This window comes from Lissotriton helveticus, chromosome 5_1 (genome assembly GCF_964261635.1).
Source record: "Lissotriton helveticus chromosome 5_1, aLisHel1.1, whole genome shotgun sequence".
Classification (NCBI taxonomy): Eukaryota; Metazoa; Chordata; class Amphibia; order Caudata; family Salamandridae; genus Lissotriton; species Lissotriton helveticus.
Window position 1 is genome coordinate 300,490,364 of NC_136065.1, and position 20,278 is coordinate 300,510,641.

A 20,278-nucleotide genomic window follows, 5' to 3' on the forward strand; every position below is an offset into this window, starting at 1 on the left:
TGGTTTGGCAGTTCGGGCTGGACTGTTCCCATGAGGCTCAGGGTCAGACTGATTTGCATATGGCCATGTCTGAACTGGGGTGGCGGAGTGAGCTAAAGAATGATGATGGATTAAACCCAGATCAGTTGACTGGGGGTGAGTGCTTGCAATGTTCAACACTCCGTCCATCATCCCCTTTGGTTTTGCTTAGTTCCCTGCCAAGTCATCAGAATATTCCAAATGAAAAAGTTTTATAAAGAGTACCTTTAACTGACACCACTAACCTTTTCTCACACGATACACTATCTATGTCCATACTCTGCGAACGAGACAAGGACTGGCACTGTGTCTCGAGGCTGTTAGATGGAGAACTGCTGAGAGAGCTAACTCCTTCGCTGCTCTGACTGCGGTGCGCCGTCCCTAAAGAAAACAAATGGATTGGTTAGAAGGGTGAGAGGGGGAAAAAGCAAAGGCACGATAGTACACAATGAGGAACTAGTACAACGGCAGCCTATGAACACAACACAAGGAACGCTAATAAACTGAAAGATCCTTAACGGAGCAAAGTGAAAGTTATTATACTGAAATCCCTTGATACAGAGACATTGCTCGCAAAACCTGAATGGTGTTTAGGGGAGGTTACTGTTCAAGAAGACCTCCCATTAGTGCACATTACATTACAAGGAAAAAAAGCCTGCTAAAAGAAGCAATGGGTAAGCTGTTCGAAAGAGAGGATGCTAAGAAGGACAGAGGTTTTTATTATGGAGCAAAAGACCCAGAAAACCAATGGTTGATCATTGGAGAATGTAGACATGAGGAAATGTGGCAGAAAGATACCCTTCCCACAGACCACATGGCAATTATTAAATAGACACCCAAACTAAGAGACCAAAAGAAAAACATTACAAAGAGATCAATGGGTTCAATAATGCAAAGGGGAGGACCAAACATTTAAAAAAATGCTCAAGCGGTGGCAATAACAAGTAAACTGCCTAAAATGAATTCAGTAAAATATAGAAAAAAGTGATGGATGGAAGGCTTGAATTAATCTCACCCACTAGTAATTACTCTGACCACATCCCAGTCCATTGTTATTTTGCACACCATGCCACCTCAGTTTGCAGCCAGCCATATGCAAATCAGTTTTCCCCTACTCCTCTGGAAACAGTCCAACCAAGTCCACCCAAAACTGGAGCTCAAGCAACCAATGCCTTAAGTGCGACAGGTATGCCCAGACGAGGGTCCTCTGCTCACTATGTCACTGGAACCAAGCTTACCAGACTATTACAGAGTTGTATTTAGGGCAAAACCGGTCTTGGGTTGCTTGTGTTCTGGTTCAGAGAGTACCTGCTCTGGCCGTTCAGGTTGGAATGTTTCTTTTGGAGCAGGGTCAAGACTGATTTGCATTTTGATGGGTCCAAACAGAGGACATGGACAGTGATGCGCCCCAGGCTATTGCCAGCGGCTCAGAGTCCGTCTATAACCATGTTGTTATTTAAATGAATACAGGACATACCTATGTATGATGTAAAAGTGATTTAAATCCTAACATGCACTGAAAATGTAATAGTGTTGCTAAGTATTAGAGACTATACATGCATACATTATAACAATGTGCCTAAATGACTGAAAAGATCACCAGCTGCTTAGCAGGTAAAACTGTAAATACAATTCATACTGTTGCTTGTATAACTAGTCTGTAAACAAGTCCCATGCCACATAGTGAGCCAAAGTTAAATGCATAACTCACCTGCCACATGAATTCGAATGTCACCGAGTGCCAACTTGAATGCACATCACATACACAACAAGTCTGTAAAAGCACATCTGGTCTGACACACAATGGCCCACATTCTGAAAGCAGAGCTCACCAGCCATGTAATGAACTGGTCTGTGAATAAGCAGACCAGCAACGACATTAAGGGTCAGAATGTGAAAACATGTCTGTAAGACCTACAGTGTAGGACTGGATTAGGGATTTACTAGAAGGGGTGGTGTGGAGGGGGAGCCGGATGTTGGATGTTGACAGATAACCAATGCCAATGGGTCTTTGGAGATTAGGTGTATATCCACGATGACAAAATGTGGGTCATATGCAACTGATACATGGATGGGAGCACAGGTGAGGGGGAAGTGGGTTTTGAGTTGAGTTTTAAGGCAATGTTTTTGCAACAGTTGTTTGATTTACATGGAAAAAAAGAAACGCACTAAGTGGTTGTGATTGCTTTTAGTGGAGTAGTGTGGCACACTGGTTAGAGGCGGCAGGCCCGAGAGCAGAAGTCAGCCTGGGACCAGGGTTCAATTCCCGACGCAGCAGGGTCGTGGACCTTGGTCAGCGGACTTGATAATTCTCGCTTCGGTGCTTACTCTAATAAGGGGTTCCACTCGGCAACTCTGGGCATTAGCTTGCCTAATCTCCACAACGGCCCCACCAATTCCGGGGATGCCTGGTTCCACCTTGGGGACTCCCAGCAAGGGACCATCCCACAGGGAAAGCCAGGACGGGTTCCCCAGAGTTATACAGCGCCGGGACGCCCCGTTGCTGGGGCAGCTGTGCGCCTTACAAGTATACTACATTTACATTTAATTGTGGCTATGTTCTTTCACGTAAATATTGTTGTCGAACTAGACACTGTGTCTGCGTTGAAGTCAAGTGTTCTAATGTAAGCAGTGTAAACTGTCCTGTTTGAACAAAATTCCAATGAAAACAATTTTAAAACATGTCTTTGGCACACTGATCCAGACAACTATAAATGCACACACATCACCCTATTATACACCAAAATGTAATGTGAAAGCACATGCCATCTGCCAAGGACTGCGAGTGTGCACCTCACCTGCCAGGTGAAAGTACACGCAGCAAGGACAAGTTACATTCACAAGCAAAATACCTGGGCACTCATGTACAAAGATTCCATTTAAGGAATAGTAAATTGAGACAAATAATTATTGGCAATTTGCATATCCTTAAATTGAATGTGCAAATAATGAATTTGTTAAAAGTAGTCGTAATTTGCCGACAGACTACTAACAAATCCATTGGTACTTTGAGAATCGACCTATGTATTAACAGGTTGGTTTTCAATACTGATTCATAATAATCCTAAATCAGCAGACCACCATGCCTTTGACTGTTTTTCAATAAAGCATTTTTTTTTTTTATAAATGCAGGGTGTTTTTCCTAAAGGAAAACGGCATGAGATCAAAAATATATATATATTTTTTTAAATCTCGCAAACCTTTTTATGAGCAGGCATGAACCACTGCCTGCTCATAAACATTTTTGTTAACATTCAGAAAAAAATAGAGGCCCCATGGGGAACCCTCCTTATTTGCGAATGGTTTAGCACCTCCTTTGAGGAGGTGGAAAAATATTAATACTTTGCGACCGGAATTCGGTCTCTTAAAGGTTCGGTATTGAAAGGGACTCCCTTTCACACACCCATTCCAAATATCAAATTGGAATTTATTCTCAAAAACAATTATGGATTCAGTAACATCTTACCGAATCGCAAATTGTGTTTGGTTAATTAACAAATGCCATGTTGCGGTAGGAAAGGATCGCATTTTATGACTATCAGCCTGATTCATGTACGGGCCGTTTTGCGTGGCCCTAATAGCGATTCATAGCGACTCGCTATTGAGGACACGCAAAACGGCATTCATGTACATTACGGGGAAAAAAAAAGCGACTCGCACGCGGGCGCTAAATCCGTTAGCGACTAACTTAAATCGCAGAAAAATCGCTATTTCCGGCAACCTGCGTCGGGAAAGCGACTCGCAATCTCGTGCGATCGGGAATGCGACTCGCAATCTCGTGCGATCGGGAATGCGACTCGCAATCTCGTGCGATCGGGAATGCGACTCGCAATCTCGCGCAATCGGGAAAACGGGAAGTCGCTTTTCGAGCACAGTGATGACATCACAGCCAGGAAGCAGGCAGTTCCCACCCCCAAACACCACAGTGAGGCAAACCTCGAGGGAGCAAGTCGGAAAGCAGCAGCTAAACTAGTGATAGCGACTTTACTACCTAACTGCTGCCATGTCTGAGGAACCTGTTCCTGGCCCCAGCAACAGCGCAGGGCGTAAGAGGAAGCTGAAGTTCTCAGAGCAGGAGCTCGAGAACCTGATAGAAGGGGTGGTGGCCAACCACGACAGACTCTTCGGGATCAACTCCAGGAAGGTCCCAGAGCAAGACAAACGGAGGATCTGGCTGGGAATAGCCTCCAGCGTGAACTCCGTGGGTGTGGCCGATAGGTCATTGGAGGAGCTCAAGAAGCGATGGTATGACCTCCGAGGTCGTGCCAAGGAGAGGGTGGCGGAGCGCCTTGGAGAGGCATCGGGCACTGGAGGTGGCGGACCTACAGTCCCTCCCAACACACCCTTGGAGGACCAGGTCGAGAACACCCTTGAGAGGGAGGCGTGCGTTGGCGTCACACCTCTGGACTCCTCCCGCCCCACCCAAGACACCCAAGGTAAGTGGCATGCGACTGCGACCCTGTCCCCTATGACCGTCCCTGACCAAATAGGCTCACATAATGGCCCTTAGTCATGCCTTTGTTGCGCATCAGGAAATGCCCTGAAGCATTGTGGGAGATGTAGTATGTCCACAATGTAGTAGTACCACAATGCAGCCAGACAGGTTCCAAAGTACGCAAATCCACAGCCATCCAGGGAATGTCACCCAGCATGCATGTAACATCAGCCCGTCTGGCAGTCACATGCAACTAATGAGTATCCACTTACCCTCACAGGTGGCGCAGAAAGCAGTGACAGCGAGAGGCTGCAGATAGATGAGGAGGCCCAGGAGGAGGATTCACAACCGGAAACCCAGGCACCAGCCCCTGCCGCTGCAACAACACCAGCAGCCAGGCCCCCCACCGTTGTGGCCTCTGCATCAGCCGTCCCACCCGCAGCCAAAGCCAGGCCCCCCACCGTTGTGGCCTCTGCATCAGCCGTCCCACCCGCAGCCAAAGCCAGGCCCCCCACCGTTGTGGCCTCTGCATCAGCCGTCCCACCCCGCAGCCAAAGCCAGGCCCCCCACCGTTGTGGCCTCTGCATCAGCCGTCCCACCCGCAGCCAGAGCCAGGCACCCCACTAATGTGCCTCCAGTCCCTGCCGCACCAGCAACGCCTGCTGTGACACCACCTGCAGCTGGTGCTTCGTCATCTGGGCCTGCGACAGCGGCAACACAGCGGCCAGCCACTGTGACAGGCCAGCAGAGCAGGCGTGGGAGTTCTCACCGTCACACCACAGCTCCAATCAGCAGGAGGGGCAATGGACAGCGCCATGCCTGTTTGAGCGTAGAGAGGCGCATGCTCAGGATCCATCAGCGCCAGTCACAGCAGCAAGGTGCCATACAGCTCCAGCTGCACAAAATTGGGCGCAATGTGGCGGGAGTGGGAGAGCGCATGGACCGCATGACGGCGGCCATGGGCCGCATGACTGCAGCCATGGAGGCAAACACTGCTGCGATGAGCAAGCAGCGCAGGGCAGCAAGCCGGCGCCACCACCAGCTCATGAGCCGGCTGGCCTCCTACAGCAGGTCAAATTATGTGGCTGCAAATGCCACCTCACAGTTGTCGCGCCGGTCACTCACACAGCAGCACCAACTAGTTCAGTGCTGTGAGGACATCACCAGGGTCCTGGAGCACCTAACCACCGCGGTAACGGCACTACACCCTCCAGCTCTACCTGCCACTGTAGGGGGTGACGATGGCAGTGAGGGGGCTTCAAGCGTCAGCAGCCAATCTGCAACACTAGTCCCGCCACTTAGGCGCAGCACCAGGGCAACGCCTGGTACAGGTGCCCCGGAGGAGGAAGAGCCACAGAGGCGGCTGGGCATAACGCGCAGGAGGCGCACTTGACTCTGTCCGAAAAACACTGGCACAGGCTGACAATAAGCCTGCCATGTACTTTCACACTGCAGTATGAAGGAATACTGTTGGTTGTAAATAGTTGTACTGATTACCTTTTTCTTGTGAATGAAACAAATATATTTATTTTGCTGCACACATTTGCCTTGTGTAATCATTACATTTTGCATGCAATTGTGATATGTGGGGTGGGGGAAGAGGGTGGGCTAGAAATTGTTCGCTGTGATGTGGTTGCGACGTCTGTGGCCTTCAGCTGGGTTCTCCCCGCGTGCATGGTGCGCATGTGCTGGTGGCCGGTCGTCCCCTTCTGATTCACTGCCTGAGATCTCAACAGGTATCCGGCGCTTGGTTGCAATGTTATGAAGCATTGCACAGACAGCCACAATGCGGCAGCAGGCAGCAGGACTGTAATACATGGCCCCACCTGTCTTGTGCAGTATACGGAACCTGCTCTTGAGCAGGCCAAATGTCCCTTGTCCGGATGTGCGCAACATTGTAGCGCCGTTGCTGAGGTGTGGCAGGGTTGAGGTAAGGGGTCAGGAGGTATTCCCGTAGGGCGTAGCCACTGTCACCTGAATGAGAGGAGCAGATGTTGATTGCCTGTGCAGCGCAGTGACTTCATTGCAATGTGACATTGTCGACAAAGTGTACTTACCAAGTAGGTGTCCTTCCCCAAACTCTCCCCTGAGCAGTCGTGTGTGGAGTCCGCTGTGCCTGAAGATAAAGGAGTCATGGGTACTCCCTGGGTACTGGGCGACAATGTCAGTGATGATGGTCTTGGCATTGCAGACCATCTGTATGTTGAGGGAGTGGTAGGACTTCCTGTTGCGGTACATATACTCCGTGGCAGCTGGTGGGCAGATGGCGACGTGGGTACAGTCTATGCAGCCGAGGACATGGGGAAAATGGGCTACATTGTAAAATTGAAGTTTTGTCAGGTCCAATTCCTGTTGGCTCGTGGGAAATGTGATGTGGCGGTGGAGCTGGGTGAGCATGGCGTCAACGAAAGTGTGGAGGCAGCGTGACATGGTGGGCTGGGATATCCCCCCAGCAGCCGCTACTATGCCCTGGAAACTGCCGGAGGCCAGGAAGTGCAGGCTGCACAATACCTGCACATGTGTAGGCACCGAATTGTTTCGCCTTGTTGGGTGCTGCATGAGGGGGTCAAGTTCATGTATCAGCCAGATGATCATTTCCCCATTCAGCCTGTATTTAGCATATATCTGTTCTCTGGTTTGGCCCAGCAAGGTGACCCGCTGCCGGTAAATCCTTTCCTGCCTCATGCGTCTCCTCCGTGCTGCTCGCTGTAGTCTTCGCCGCCTCACCACCATGTACATTCCTGGCATTGTGGAACGCCTAATGCTGCTGCTGAATGTCCTTATGTGTGATTGGTCAGGCCTGGACCTGTTGGTGATTGGCCAACTGTTTTTCACATTTTTCTTAATCATGGCTTTTATGGTTACCACCTGCTTTGAGTTGTCCTTAATTTGCGCCGCGCAAAAGTGCGATTTTGGGGTTTTCCGCTATTGTATATTTTTCATGAATGCCGATAGAGAATATATTGCGTTTCGCTATTCATTTCGCAGATTCCGTGGTTGGTCGCTATTTCCGTATCGCTAATGCTCGACTACCGGGACTCTGCGACTATTATAGCGTAATCGCTATTATAATCGCTATTCTGTGTTTGCGAATGCGCTATTTTGTTCTTGAATGCCAATTCCGTATTTTGCACCCGCAATTGCATTTTCGCAGCCATTGCGGGCGCTATTTCGCTTCATGAATCAGGCTGTATGAACCTTACCGGCCATAAAAATCGCTTTATACACAAGGGCCCTAATATTTTCAATGCACAACTAAAGCCAATTCCTTAAACATTCTAGATGCCTTGTGTTTTTTCTGGCAGACACATTTTCCCTTCCTATAGTTAAACTCCATGATTTAGCATTTCACAGAAAAGTCCATTGTGCACACATTCTCATCCACTTTTCATCTTTATTAGGTCAAAGCAAAATCTCGAAATATCGTTTTAAAGCAGAAGCTCGATTTTATATTTACTGGTTGCAAAAACATTTTCGAGAAACCCGTACTTCTTGTTTGAAAGAAACTTCGAAGTACCATACATGTGAGTACCTTGGGACTGGGTTGTGGGGTTAGAGGGAAAAGGTGGGTATGGGGTTTTCAGGGTTATTTCTAGAATTGAGCGGGATGGGATGAATGTTCTTAGTTAATTTCATTGTGCTTATTCTGAGAAAAGTGGTTTAAGAAAGGCCCGATGGCCTATTGGCTGACTTACTGGCAAATATTCTTATGTTCATTAAAATGTCAAGACCAGTGCAGACTAAACAAATCATAGATTCACTTGTCCAATCTAAATAACAAACAAACTCGCTCCACTATCTTCAAGCTAATGCCCTCCAGCCACTGCTCGCTTAAATGAAGAATTGTGCCCCATCAGCTGAACTGGCCACGTGGGAAATCAAACTCCAAATTTAATCACAGCTCCTGGGAAGACTGACACCAAGGAGGTTAACAGAATTATGGCCTGCAGCCAGGGCTACGAGATGCTTGGACACCTGCGCCATCCACTTTGAGCCTCATTTTTAGGTTGACTCCTACCAGATCGCAGCGCTATCTGGTTTGCTGAAGACAGTTTGGGAAAAAACACCACTGGGTATGGGCTCCCAAGCAACAAGGCCAAGCCTCAGCCTTATATAATACAAAATAGAAAGACGCCAATGCTGCCAATAACAATTCACCATAAATAAACATCTCACAGTTGAATGAAACATAAAGTGAGGGGATCTGAGTGTCTTGAATAAATCCTTAGTTTTATTTCCTTTTTACTTCATTTTGATTTTTTGATCATTTTTAAGCAAATTTTGCAATTCAAAAAAACATATAACATACAATATATGTAAAACATTCTATACATTAAAGCAGTCCCTTCCAACACTCACACATACACTCACTTGTGAATCACAACCAAACACTCATATACACTCAACATTACACCATTATTATTTACAATTATTTGAAGTCCACTGTTTCATGTCTAATGCCATAGATTATGATTCACATCTATTTATATATTTCACGACAAGCTCATTTGTTAATTGATGTTCGTATGGCATGGTAAACACAAGGTCTACGCGTTTCGAACTCTTCTTAGTATTGAGTTCTCGTCAGGACCACACACTGTGAAATGAAAAAGGGGGGAGACCTGCGTTAGATGTGTATTCTGGACCATATTAGAATCTTACTATGTGGCTCAACAGCCACCTCTCCGCTTCTTACCTCTAATTTTGTGCAACAAATCAATTTGTAGAAGTCCTCAAGTCCACGGCGCGGGATAACCTAAATGACATTAAAACATAAAGCTCAGCCGAGCTATACAAAATGCTCTATGTATGGTACATGTATTCGGACTAGAGAATTATTACTCACCGGTGTGTCCCTTATTTGCTTTTCGGAAAGAAGCTAGCATAGCAAATAAACTCATAAGAGCATCAATGCCTGTTAAGGAACAAGTCACTTTAAGAACTATGGTTGGCCTGCCACCGATCCAAGGCCATCGAAAATGTGGCAGCTGCAATTGTTGTGCGACTACAGAAGAAGGTATTATCTTTTAAACATAAGGCAATCTCATGGAGACACGAAACATTCACTCATTGTAAGTCACGCTATGTCATCTATGGTATAACATGTCCATGTGACTTATCGTACGTTGGGAAAACCAATCAGGAGATTAAAACACAAATCCAACAACATAAATCAAGAATAAAACGGAAGGTACCGAATGCACCATTGGTACAGCATTGGCAATCAAAAAACCACACAGAAGCTGATTTACGATGGACTGTGATAGCCAAGGTTCAGCAGGACAAGAGAGGAGGAGACCTGGAGGCGAAGCTATCACGCTATGAGGCAATGATGATTGTCAAATTTAATTCTGCAACTGAAGGATTAAATGAAATTTCAGAAATGTACAAACTATCTTAGAGGTGGACATATGCTAAATACTGGAAACTCCAAGGATGGTTAGAGAAGATGATTTCTGGACAAACAGTAATGCTCAGTGACATGTATGAAGAAAAGCCCACCTATGACCATAAAAACAACACTTATTATGTCCCTATTTCCAGCTTTCACAAATACACCAACTAGAAAACCCGTTCCAAGATGGCGCCGCCACCACCTAAATTGTACATGAAAGAAATAATGTAATTTTAACACTTTTTCATATCAAACAACCAATCACTATTGGATGTATGGGTCCGAATAGGTCAGTTGTAAACCCGATGCAGTCTAAATCAAATTGCACATTTCAAGATGGCGCGACCCGGAAGTATAGAATATATTGGAAACGGGCGTGCATCATGCTGAACGAGTGATCGCGACTGAGTTGACCCCCAGAAGCCGGCATTCCCTGATGGCAGTTCAAAATTAAGGTAAAGAGCGAATTAGACGCTTGTAGGTTGAGCACGAGTGACTCGGTATTGCAATCGAAGACAGTGAGTTTACCGACCCGAATTACACGAACATACGTTTTGTCATTTCAGGACACCATTTTTCAATCCAAGCTGGCTTGTAACATTGGCTCTCCTTGATCAAGGTAATTTAACTATTACAACGGACCACTATGGCTTAGAACGGTTATCCTCAACCATGTCAAGTACATTTCAGTAAACATGACCCTTGTTATTACAGGGACAGCATTGAAAACCAACAACCCTCCAATACCATATGAAAATAAGAAAACATAATAGGTAAGAACTGAGTAAAAAACGGTTCTAAAGGCTGCTCTTTGAGAATAGACAACAAACTTGACTTAACACACATCCCATTATTCGATTACAGGGAGATGGTGTGAATAGCAAGACACACCGGTGAGTAATAATTCTCTAGTCAGAATACATGTACCATACATAGAGCATTTTGTATAGCTCGGCTGAGCTTTATGTTTTAATGTCATTTAGGTTGTCCCGCGCCGTGGGTTTGAGGACTTCTACAAATTGATTTGTTGCACAAAATTAGAGGTAAGAAGCGGAGAGGTGGCTGTTGAGCCACATAGTAAGATTCTAATATGGTCCAGAATACACATCTAACGCAGGTCTCCCCCCCCTTTTTCATTTCACAGTGTGTGGTCCTGACGAGAACTCGATACTAAGAAGAGTTCGAAACGCGTAGACCTTGTGTTTACCATGCCATAAGAACATCAATTAACAAATGAGCTTGTCGTGAAATATATAAATAGATGTGAATCATAATCTATGGCATTATACATGAAACAGTGGACTTGAAATAATTGTAAATAATAATGGTGTAATGTTGAGTGTATATGAGAGTGTTTGATTGTGATTCACAAGTGAGTGTATGTGTGAGTGTTGGAAGGGAGTGCTTTAATGTATAGAATGTTTTACATATATTGTATGTTATATGTTTTTTTGAATTGCAAAATTTGCTTAAAAATGATCAAAAAATCAAAATGAAGTAAAAAGGAAATAAAACTAAGGATTTATTCAAGACACTCAGATCCCCTCACTTTATGTTTCATTCAACTGTGAGATGTTAAATTTATGGTGAATTGTTATTGGCAGCATTGGCGTCTTTCTATTTTGTATTATAGAAGACAGTTTGGGGACATCCAGAAAGGTTCCCTGGGAATGCATTCCGCTTGTTGCTTGCCATTGGTTTTGTGGTTTGTAACTCACATTATCTGACTTTATATTTGCGGACTATTGTTTTTTAGGCTGTCCAGGGTGAGTTTGTTTCTCACAAGGAGCAAGACCTTTCATACCAATTCCCCTTGCATTCCTCCACAAGTGTTCCTTTTTGTGAGCAGGCCTGTAAATCGTGTCCTTATCTTGTCACATTTGCGGTGCATTTAAAGACAGAAATACGCACACAGTTTATTTAAATGTGTGCGTATTTCAGAATTTGGAACGCACAAATTAAACACATTTTTGTTCATTCTGAAGACTGTTTGACACAAATTTATCTGGCCTTTATGAACCTTACAGCTTTTGATTTTGTTAACAGGTCACATCTTTGGTCTATTCTATTAAAATATGGGTTGGACGAAGTTTTAGTTCATTTTTTGGCGTATCTACATAGGGACTTAAAGACCCGGGTGCAGATTGGTAGAGGCGGAGAGGTCTCACAGGACATCATTATTGGCAGAGGGTCAGGCAGGGGTGCGTATTGGCCCCACTTTTATTCATTTTATATATTAACGATGATTTGCATGACTTCTTGAATAAGCTCACTAATGACGTTCCAATTATCAATGGTAATACCTTACCCGCCTTATTATATGTGGACAATGCGGTCCTAATGGGCAGCAAACGAAACGCACTGCGCACTTTAGTACGGGGCTTTGTTGATTTTATGGCTGTTTTAGATCTTCGTACAAATTTTAACAAATCTTTTTTTAATGGCATGTGGCCCAAAAAAGCACTTTGTTAACTCAATTTCCATAGGCAATGAACATTTACATCGCACTTGCACTTTTCCATATCTGGGGCTGGTATTTGCAGCCAATGGTTCTTGGACTACTCACGTGGCACACAGCAGAGGAAAATTCCCAAAGGCAATTAATTTGGTTCAGTCACTACCCCAACCAAAAAAAGTCGAGGTGGTACTACCTATTACTAACATTTTTAAATTACAATGTATCCCTGCCGCAACCTATGGTGCAGAGGTTTGGGGCTTAACAGGTTGCAGCGGCATTCAAGGTGAGGAAAACCGATTCTGTAGGAAATTGCTGTGGGCCCCTATCTCCGCATCACAGTATCTGTCAGTAAGGAGTTAAAATTGACATACATTGAGGATTTCATCAGGGCCCAGCCAGCTATATTCTGGCTTACAATTTGGCAGGACCCTGCGGCAATACTCACAAGAAATATAATTACTGCCTGCCTTAACTGTGAAAAGGGGACGGACATACCGTGGCTTTCTGCCGTATGGGAAAGTCTGAGTAGTGTACATCGCGAACATACTTTTTTAACACGAGTGACATGGGCGGAGTAAACAAAAAACTGCTTCAAGAGGCGTTGTATGATAAGTATAGCAGGGCAAGATATGATGAACTCTCTTGAAATCCTCAGTAGTAAGGTACATGTCTTTAGAAGATGTACGATTGTCGCCATCCTATCTGCCATCCAGTTACCTTCTAAAGAATATTGGCCACTGGGAAAGAGGATTGTTGGTTCGCCTAAGAGCAGGTACCATGAAGTATATGCTCTGTTTTCCCCTGGGGTTTAATGTTAAGCTTGACCAAATGTTGTGCCCATGTGAACCATAGCAAACAAACGATGTTACATTTTCTATTTTTCTGTAATTATTATCAAATGTACACAAAATTGTTTTTGATTCCTTTTTTCAAGGAAATTGCCAATATTGACTATAAAACAGCCTACACAGAAATTCTCAAATTAGAGGAGGATGCTCTGGTTTTTCGCGTAGGTTCCTTTTTGAAAGCGGCAGTCCGCTCACGCATCTCCATGAGCACTCTATGATGGCTGATTTTTAGTGTGCATTTCTAATTACAATTTAGATGGGTTGTAAAATCACTAATGTGCGCATTGTATATGTTATTTCCTTCTTGGAATTATGTAAAACTGCGGCACTTTGTACCGAATACATGAAACTAATTGCACTTTATAGCTATACTAGCAGCCCGTCCAGACGTTGTCCGGGTATGAATTGCTGCCGGCCAGTAGTATATTGTTTTGTAGGATTTCGTTGATAGCATTTCTTATCTGTGACAGGCCTGTGAAACGCTCCGATTCACAGTGCACTGCTGATGCACTAAAGAGTGCGCGTTCAGTAGTGTGTGAACTAGAGTTTCCCTACTTTATTTTTCCTTGCAATATTATATAGCGCGAACTCGACAACATGGCATGAGCACAATTTACATTACAGAAGAACACATTCATTTGTGGTAGGCACGGGGAGATAAAGCGATTTGCCTGGAATCACAGGATGTTGAGCTGATGCCAAGATACGAACGTAGCTCCCCAGCTCTAAAGTTCGCAATTCAAGAACTTGTGTCTAAAAGTGTATGTCGGTGCTGGCCATCATTAAGAGACCTGTGCATTTTTCAAAATCGGTGGTGAAAAAATATGAGTATGTTGCTGGAGATGTGGGCCGCCGTGCCACCAATGTACTTACCGGGGGAGGGTAAACACCCATTATTCCGCAACTTTCTTTCCGCATACCATCACTCCGCATACTTTCATTACGAAAGTACCATGACTGCGCAATGCCATTATAACGCATGGCATTACATTTTATATGCTTTTACCACGCATACATTTACAACGAAATTCGTTGTAAATGCATGAATGGTAAAAGCATGTTTTCTTTAAATGTTTGGATAAGGTAAGTATGGGTATAGGGTTATATGTTTTGGGGTACTGGGGTATATGTTTTGGGGTGTTTGGGTATTTTAAGGGTTCAGATATAGTTTTGGGTTATGGTGTACAGGGGTAGTTTAAGGGTTTAGGGATAGGTATGGGTTTCGGGGTAGAGGGGTATTTTAGGGTTCAGGGCTAGGTTTGGGTTTTGGGGTATAGGGGTATTTTTAGGGTTTAGGGATAGGTTTGGGTTTTGGGGTACAGGGTATATTTATAGGGTTAAGATGGGTTAGAGTTTAAGGGTGTTGGGGTATTTTAAGGAGTAAGGGTGAGATATGATTATGGGGTGCAGGGGTATTTAAAGGGAGCAGGGTGGACACCCGGAGCTGGAATGTACAGAACCTGGGAAGAAAAAAACAATTAAATATTGGGCACAACGCTCGCTTTTTTTCCGTAATCCCGCGCTCCGCACACGCCCACACCCCCAGCACACGCCCACAGCACACGATATGAGACATGGCATGAAGGGCGGAACGTACCACACGCCCCAGCGTTTGTCACGCCCCCAGCACAACGCAGACACGCCCACAAGGGACTACTTTGCTGGCACGGTTCTTTTACCTTTTAAATGTATATGGTGGGCATCTGCATAGCCTATGTCCTTCTGCTGCAACTGCCCTTTCCAACGCTGTATTGGGTGTTGTGATTGGTGCTGTGATTCCGGAGATTACCCGCCTCAAAGGTTAGGGATCTGTCTTCATTATATTAGTATAGATTGTAGTGCTATTTTGTACCAATAAGCCTTTTTATGGATATTGCTTCTTATGATGTTGTTCTTTTTATATCCCTGTGCTCTTAAATATTTTATGTATCTTAATATTGATTTTCTTGACCTGCGCTTTTATGGATACATCTTTGAATCCGAATAAAGATTAATTGAATTGAAACAAAATCTTTAATATGATCAAAACATATCAATACACGCGGTGATGCCAATCCCACATATCACTTGTGCGCTGTATAGTTTTATTAGTAAAATTGTATGCCTGCTCAAATATAATGGTTGTTTTAATTGAAAATGTATTTTCTGTAATGGCAGTGTGCTACCAAAACATGCATACTACACTCTGCACCACACGACACCATTGCACTCTACGCCACTGCGCTCTACACAATACAACTCCACTTTAGGCCACTCTACTCCACTCTGCAACACTGCACCCTACGCCAATGCTCTTTTAACCTGCAACACTTAACTCTACCTACACCACTCTAATCTACTTTGCACCACTGCACTCTACAGCTCTTTACTCTATGGCATTGCACTGTACCCTGCACCACTCCACGTAATTTCACTCTACTCAATCTACTCTATGCCATCTCACTCTACTCTGAAGCAATTTACTCTACGCCACTGGGCCTTTCAGCTTCCTCAGACAGCATCACCAGCGCAGGTGCCATTGGATTTCGGGCTAATAAATAAAAGAATAGGATGAATGTACACAATAAAGTGTTGGTACAAAATAAAACAAAACTCAGCACACTCCCCACTCAACAAGGCTCAATGGTTAGAAGTTGAAAATGACGAAAAAAAAGAGAATCTTCGTACAATCATCATCTTTTCAAAGCTCCAACAACCACAAGCACTTTTGAGCTATGGAACAATAATCCATCCTTCACAACCTTCAGACAAGTCAAACAAAGCTGCAAAATTCCACTCCCTGCTGCTTGACAAAAAACACTTCAGCCACAGATCACATGCCTGGATGGTGATTAAAAACAGCAAGACCCCAATACCAGCGCCTAACTTAAATCTCATCTTCCTGGTACACCAAAAAAAACAACTGTTGGCACTTCGCCTCTGAAAGCTACTGTCAATAAAGGATCAGCAAAGTTGAAAGCAAAATGGGCCATGCAGACTTTGTGGCAGGAAAATAAAAAGGGGATTTCATTTACCTAATTTGTATATGCCCTAATCTATATCCCTTGCTCACTGTGCCACTGGATTCAAGCTAGCCTTGCTGATGAATGGTGACATACCCTGAAACCGGTCCCAGGATGCTGGTTTCCCATCCAGGGAGAACCTGTCTTGGCAGTTAGGTCTAGACTGTAACCATGAGGCACAGCGTCAAGACGGATTCCCATATGGCTGGGTCCACACTGGGGTGGCGTAGTGGGTAAAATCATTGGATTTAACCCAGATATTTTGACTGGGGGAGAATGTTTGCATTGTCAGCATTCCATCCATCATTTGTTTGCTGTAACACTAATCTATATACAGCACGCAAAAGCAAACAAAGTGAGGAGCATAACCAGAAATATTTACAAGGGTCTAAGGCAATCTCTTACACATCATAATGTCTATAGCCAAATTGTAACATAACTCTTTACAGCAAACAATCATGTAATACGCATTATTCTTTCAGATTACTTTTCATCAATTTGTATTCATAATTGTCAAGTAAAAACAACACGACATATCCAAGATGAACAACCTACGCATTTCGTCCCTATTCACTTGGACCTTCTTCGGGGCTGTTGAACATAAAAAAGACCTATATAACAGACAAACAGTACATTAGAAAAAGCAGTCAACCACAAATCAACTAGCAATAATAACAATACCCCTGAAAGGAGTTATCATTCAAGTCTGTTCCTTTTACTTCATTAGACAAGTAACAGATATATTTCTAATACCTATATATATATACACACACACACACATTTTAAAGAAGTTGCACCATATGCTCTCTTATGTACAGAAAAGTAACATTTTCAATAAGTGCATGATTCTTTTGCGTTGTACACTTATCAGAAATGCAAATTATAGGTGTATCAATTTTGCAACTTTTTATCTTCTTTTTAGCGCTTTTCAGTTTGATAACATCCGTCAATGTTACCTTACCGTATCAAATAATTCCTTCAGTTTTACAACCAACATCTCTCGTAACCACTTCGCTGCGGCCGGAATTCCCCCACTGTGAGAGAGAATTCCACACGTGCGCGGTTCGATGATATGACTAGTGAACTAAATGACAGCAAATTTAGGATTGAGCAGACTTAAATCTGTTTTAAATTAGGAGAGATGTTGGTTGTAAAACTAAGGGGATTTATTTGATAAGTTAACAATGGCGGATGTTATCAAACAGAAAAGTGCTAAAAGGAAGACAAAAAGTTGCAAAATTGATAAAAATAATTTCTGATAAGTGTGCAAAGCAAAAGAACCATGCACTTATTGAAAATGTTACTTTTCTGTACGTAAGAGAGCATATGGTGCAACTTCTTTAAAATGTGTGTATATTTATTTATATAGCTTTTAGAAATATATCTGTTACTTGTCTAATGAAGTAAAAGGAACAGACTTGAATGATAACTCCTTTCAGGGGTATTGTTATTATTACTAGTTGATTTGTGGTCGACTGCTTTTTCTAATCTACTGTTTGTCTGTCTTTTTCATGTTCAACAGCCCTGAAGTAGTCCCTAGTGATTAGGAACGAAACGCGTAGGCTGTTCATCTTGGATATGTCGTCTTGCTTTTACTTGAAAATTATGAATACAAATTGATGAAAAGTAATCTGAAAGAATAATGTATATTACATGATTGTTTGCTCTCAGGAGTTGCGTTACAATTTGGCAATAGACATTATGATGTGTAAGAGATTGTCTTAGACCCTTGTAAATATTTCCGGTTATGCTCCTCACTTTTTTTGGTTATATGTATAGAATTGGGTTTTTGCGGTGGACCCAAAAGTGTGAGCATATCTAAAAACATTAGGGACCATAACCGTTTTGCTATTGTGATATTGTATATACAGCACGCATCACTTTACTAAGAAAAACCCTCATCGCTACAGGAATAAGGACATGCAGAACAGCTATCATACATGGGCTAGACCAGTGAGATCCCCAAATGAACTGCAAATTGATAAAATACTTCACAATTAGCGATCTGGCTTTGAAAACCACAGCCCAACAGGAGCACTGATTTATTTTCTTTAACAGAAAATGTCTTTACATTTTATTTCTAAGACTGAGAAGACAAAAAGCTATACGTATAGTACAGATTTGATCAACGACTAATGCACACTGAATAGAATTTTAGAAGCAGGGCTCATTATGTATCTACTTAAGGAAGAAATGTATAATTAATTTGCTCATTTTGCACATCAAACCATTTTCAGTTGAACTCCTTATATATTAAAGTAAGAATGAATCCTGCACCTTTAAGCTCTGGCTGGCCTAAGCACCTTACGCTTGTACATAGTAAATAATGATCTAATTACTTCGGTAAAAATTAATGGTTCACAAAGCGTTTACCCTGTCAATTTTGCACAGTTAATTAATTTTAGAACAAATCAGTACCGCATCCCAGTCTAATAATGAAGCTTGCTTTTCTTTAGCCTCTGCTAACTAGGCACTCTACGGTCTAAAATTATGAACATTATTTGAACAATACGAACATTAATTCTGCATAGATCAACAGTGCAGAAACTGAAAATTAAGTTCTGTTTTAAACTATGAAGTCATATTTATATTGTATCTTTTATGTCAAAATTATTATGGTTATAATTAACTAAACAATAAATTCACCTTATTCTATGCCACTGCACTCTAGTCTCAAACAATCTACTTTGCGTCACTGCACTCCGTGCCACTACTCTATCACTGCACTGTACGCCACTGCACTATGAGGCTCTACTCTGCTCTAATCTACTCCACTGAATACCCTACAACACTATACCCTGCAACACCATACTATGCCAATGCACTCTACATCACTACACTCTCTGCAACTGCACTTAGACACTCTACAACACTGCCCTCTATGCCATTAAACTCTATACCACTCTACTCTGAAATACTGCATTCTAAACCAATGCACTCTACACCATTCCACTATACACTGCTCTACTCTACATCACTCCACTCGATGCCCCTGAACTCTTCAGCTCTCCATGTCAATGCACTCTATGCCACTGCATTCTACTCTACACAACTCTGCGCCACTGCACTCTGCGCCACTGCACTCTGAGCCACTGCACTCTACTATGCAACACTAATTTACATCACTGCATTCTATGGTGCTGCATTCCACGCCACTGAATTCAATGCCGCTGCACTCTATGCCACTTCTAAACACAACACTTTGCCACAGCACTCTTACTCCACTCTACGACAGTCCACGCCACTAGCTCTTGCATAGGTGAGACATATTGGCTTTGTCAATGCTTGTTGCAATGAACATCTTCATAAAGAGCATGGGTTTCTTAGGACTCTTAGACTGCTGTAAAAGACGCACTTTGTAGAACTAGGAGGAAGATCTGAGATGGAAACAGATCCAAACCGCTCAACACTGGGAGGTCTCAGATTTTAAGGGGGCAGAAGTCTAGAGGAGAAATGTTCCAAATGTGCAGTCGGGCCGGAAGGAGGAGACTTTGTGAAGATGTGGAGAGGTAGACAAACTACAGAGGAATCTTGCAACCAGAGGAAGTAGGGGGGCTAATTTCCTAAGGAGCAAAAGGCACCTAGTAGAACTCCAATGCAGAGAAGCCACCCAAGGAAGGTGGAAAGGAACCAGTTGGCAAAGCTAAAAATAGGATCCATCGGGAAAGCACATCCCATCGAGGTAGGAAAGCTCTAGCTCGAGGAACCTCACTAGGAAGACACCGTTCAAAAGCACCACAAAGTATGGGACCCCAACCTCAAGAGGAAGCAAAAGTGCCATTTAAAGGGGAGGGGCACACCAGATAACCTATGCCCAGAAGAGGTTTCAATACAAAAGAATTCTATAGTCCCTCACACCACTGAACTGCATTTCAGGGAACACCAAGCCTACCTTAATTCCAAGGAAGGCCATGAAGCAAGTGTGCAATGCTCATGAATGGGAGTATCGAGCTCGGAAGCACATCATACGGTAAACCAAGGTGCCAGGGACACACAATAACTCCACAGGAAGGAGGATAGTGGCCAGGCACCTGTGCATTGTAATAAAAACCCAGTTGCCAAGAAGCAAAACCTGCAAGAAGCCGCAACCTCCCCATAGACAGTGTAGTGACAACAGGTGCA

General features: G+C 43.6%; 1 protein-coding gene across 4 annotated transcripts in view; it reads right to left on the reverse strand.

Annotated features, from left to right (window-relative positions):
- The window catches only part of UBE4B (ubiquitination factor E4B), a 1,139,522-nt gene that overhangs the window by 945,300 nt on the left and 173,944 nt on the right, over positions 1-20,278 (reverse strand). For all 4 annotated transcript variants that reach the window (XM_078642268.1, XM_078642270.1, XM_078642267.1 and 1 more), the window contains one exon: positions 264-399. In XM_078642268.1, coding sequence (XP_078498394.1) covers positions 264-399 — 136 coding nt within the window. The remainder of the gene's footprint in view (positions 1-263; positions 400-20,278) is intronic.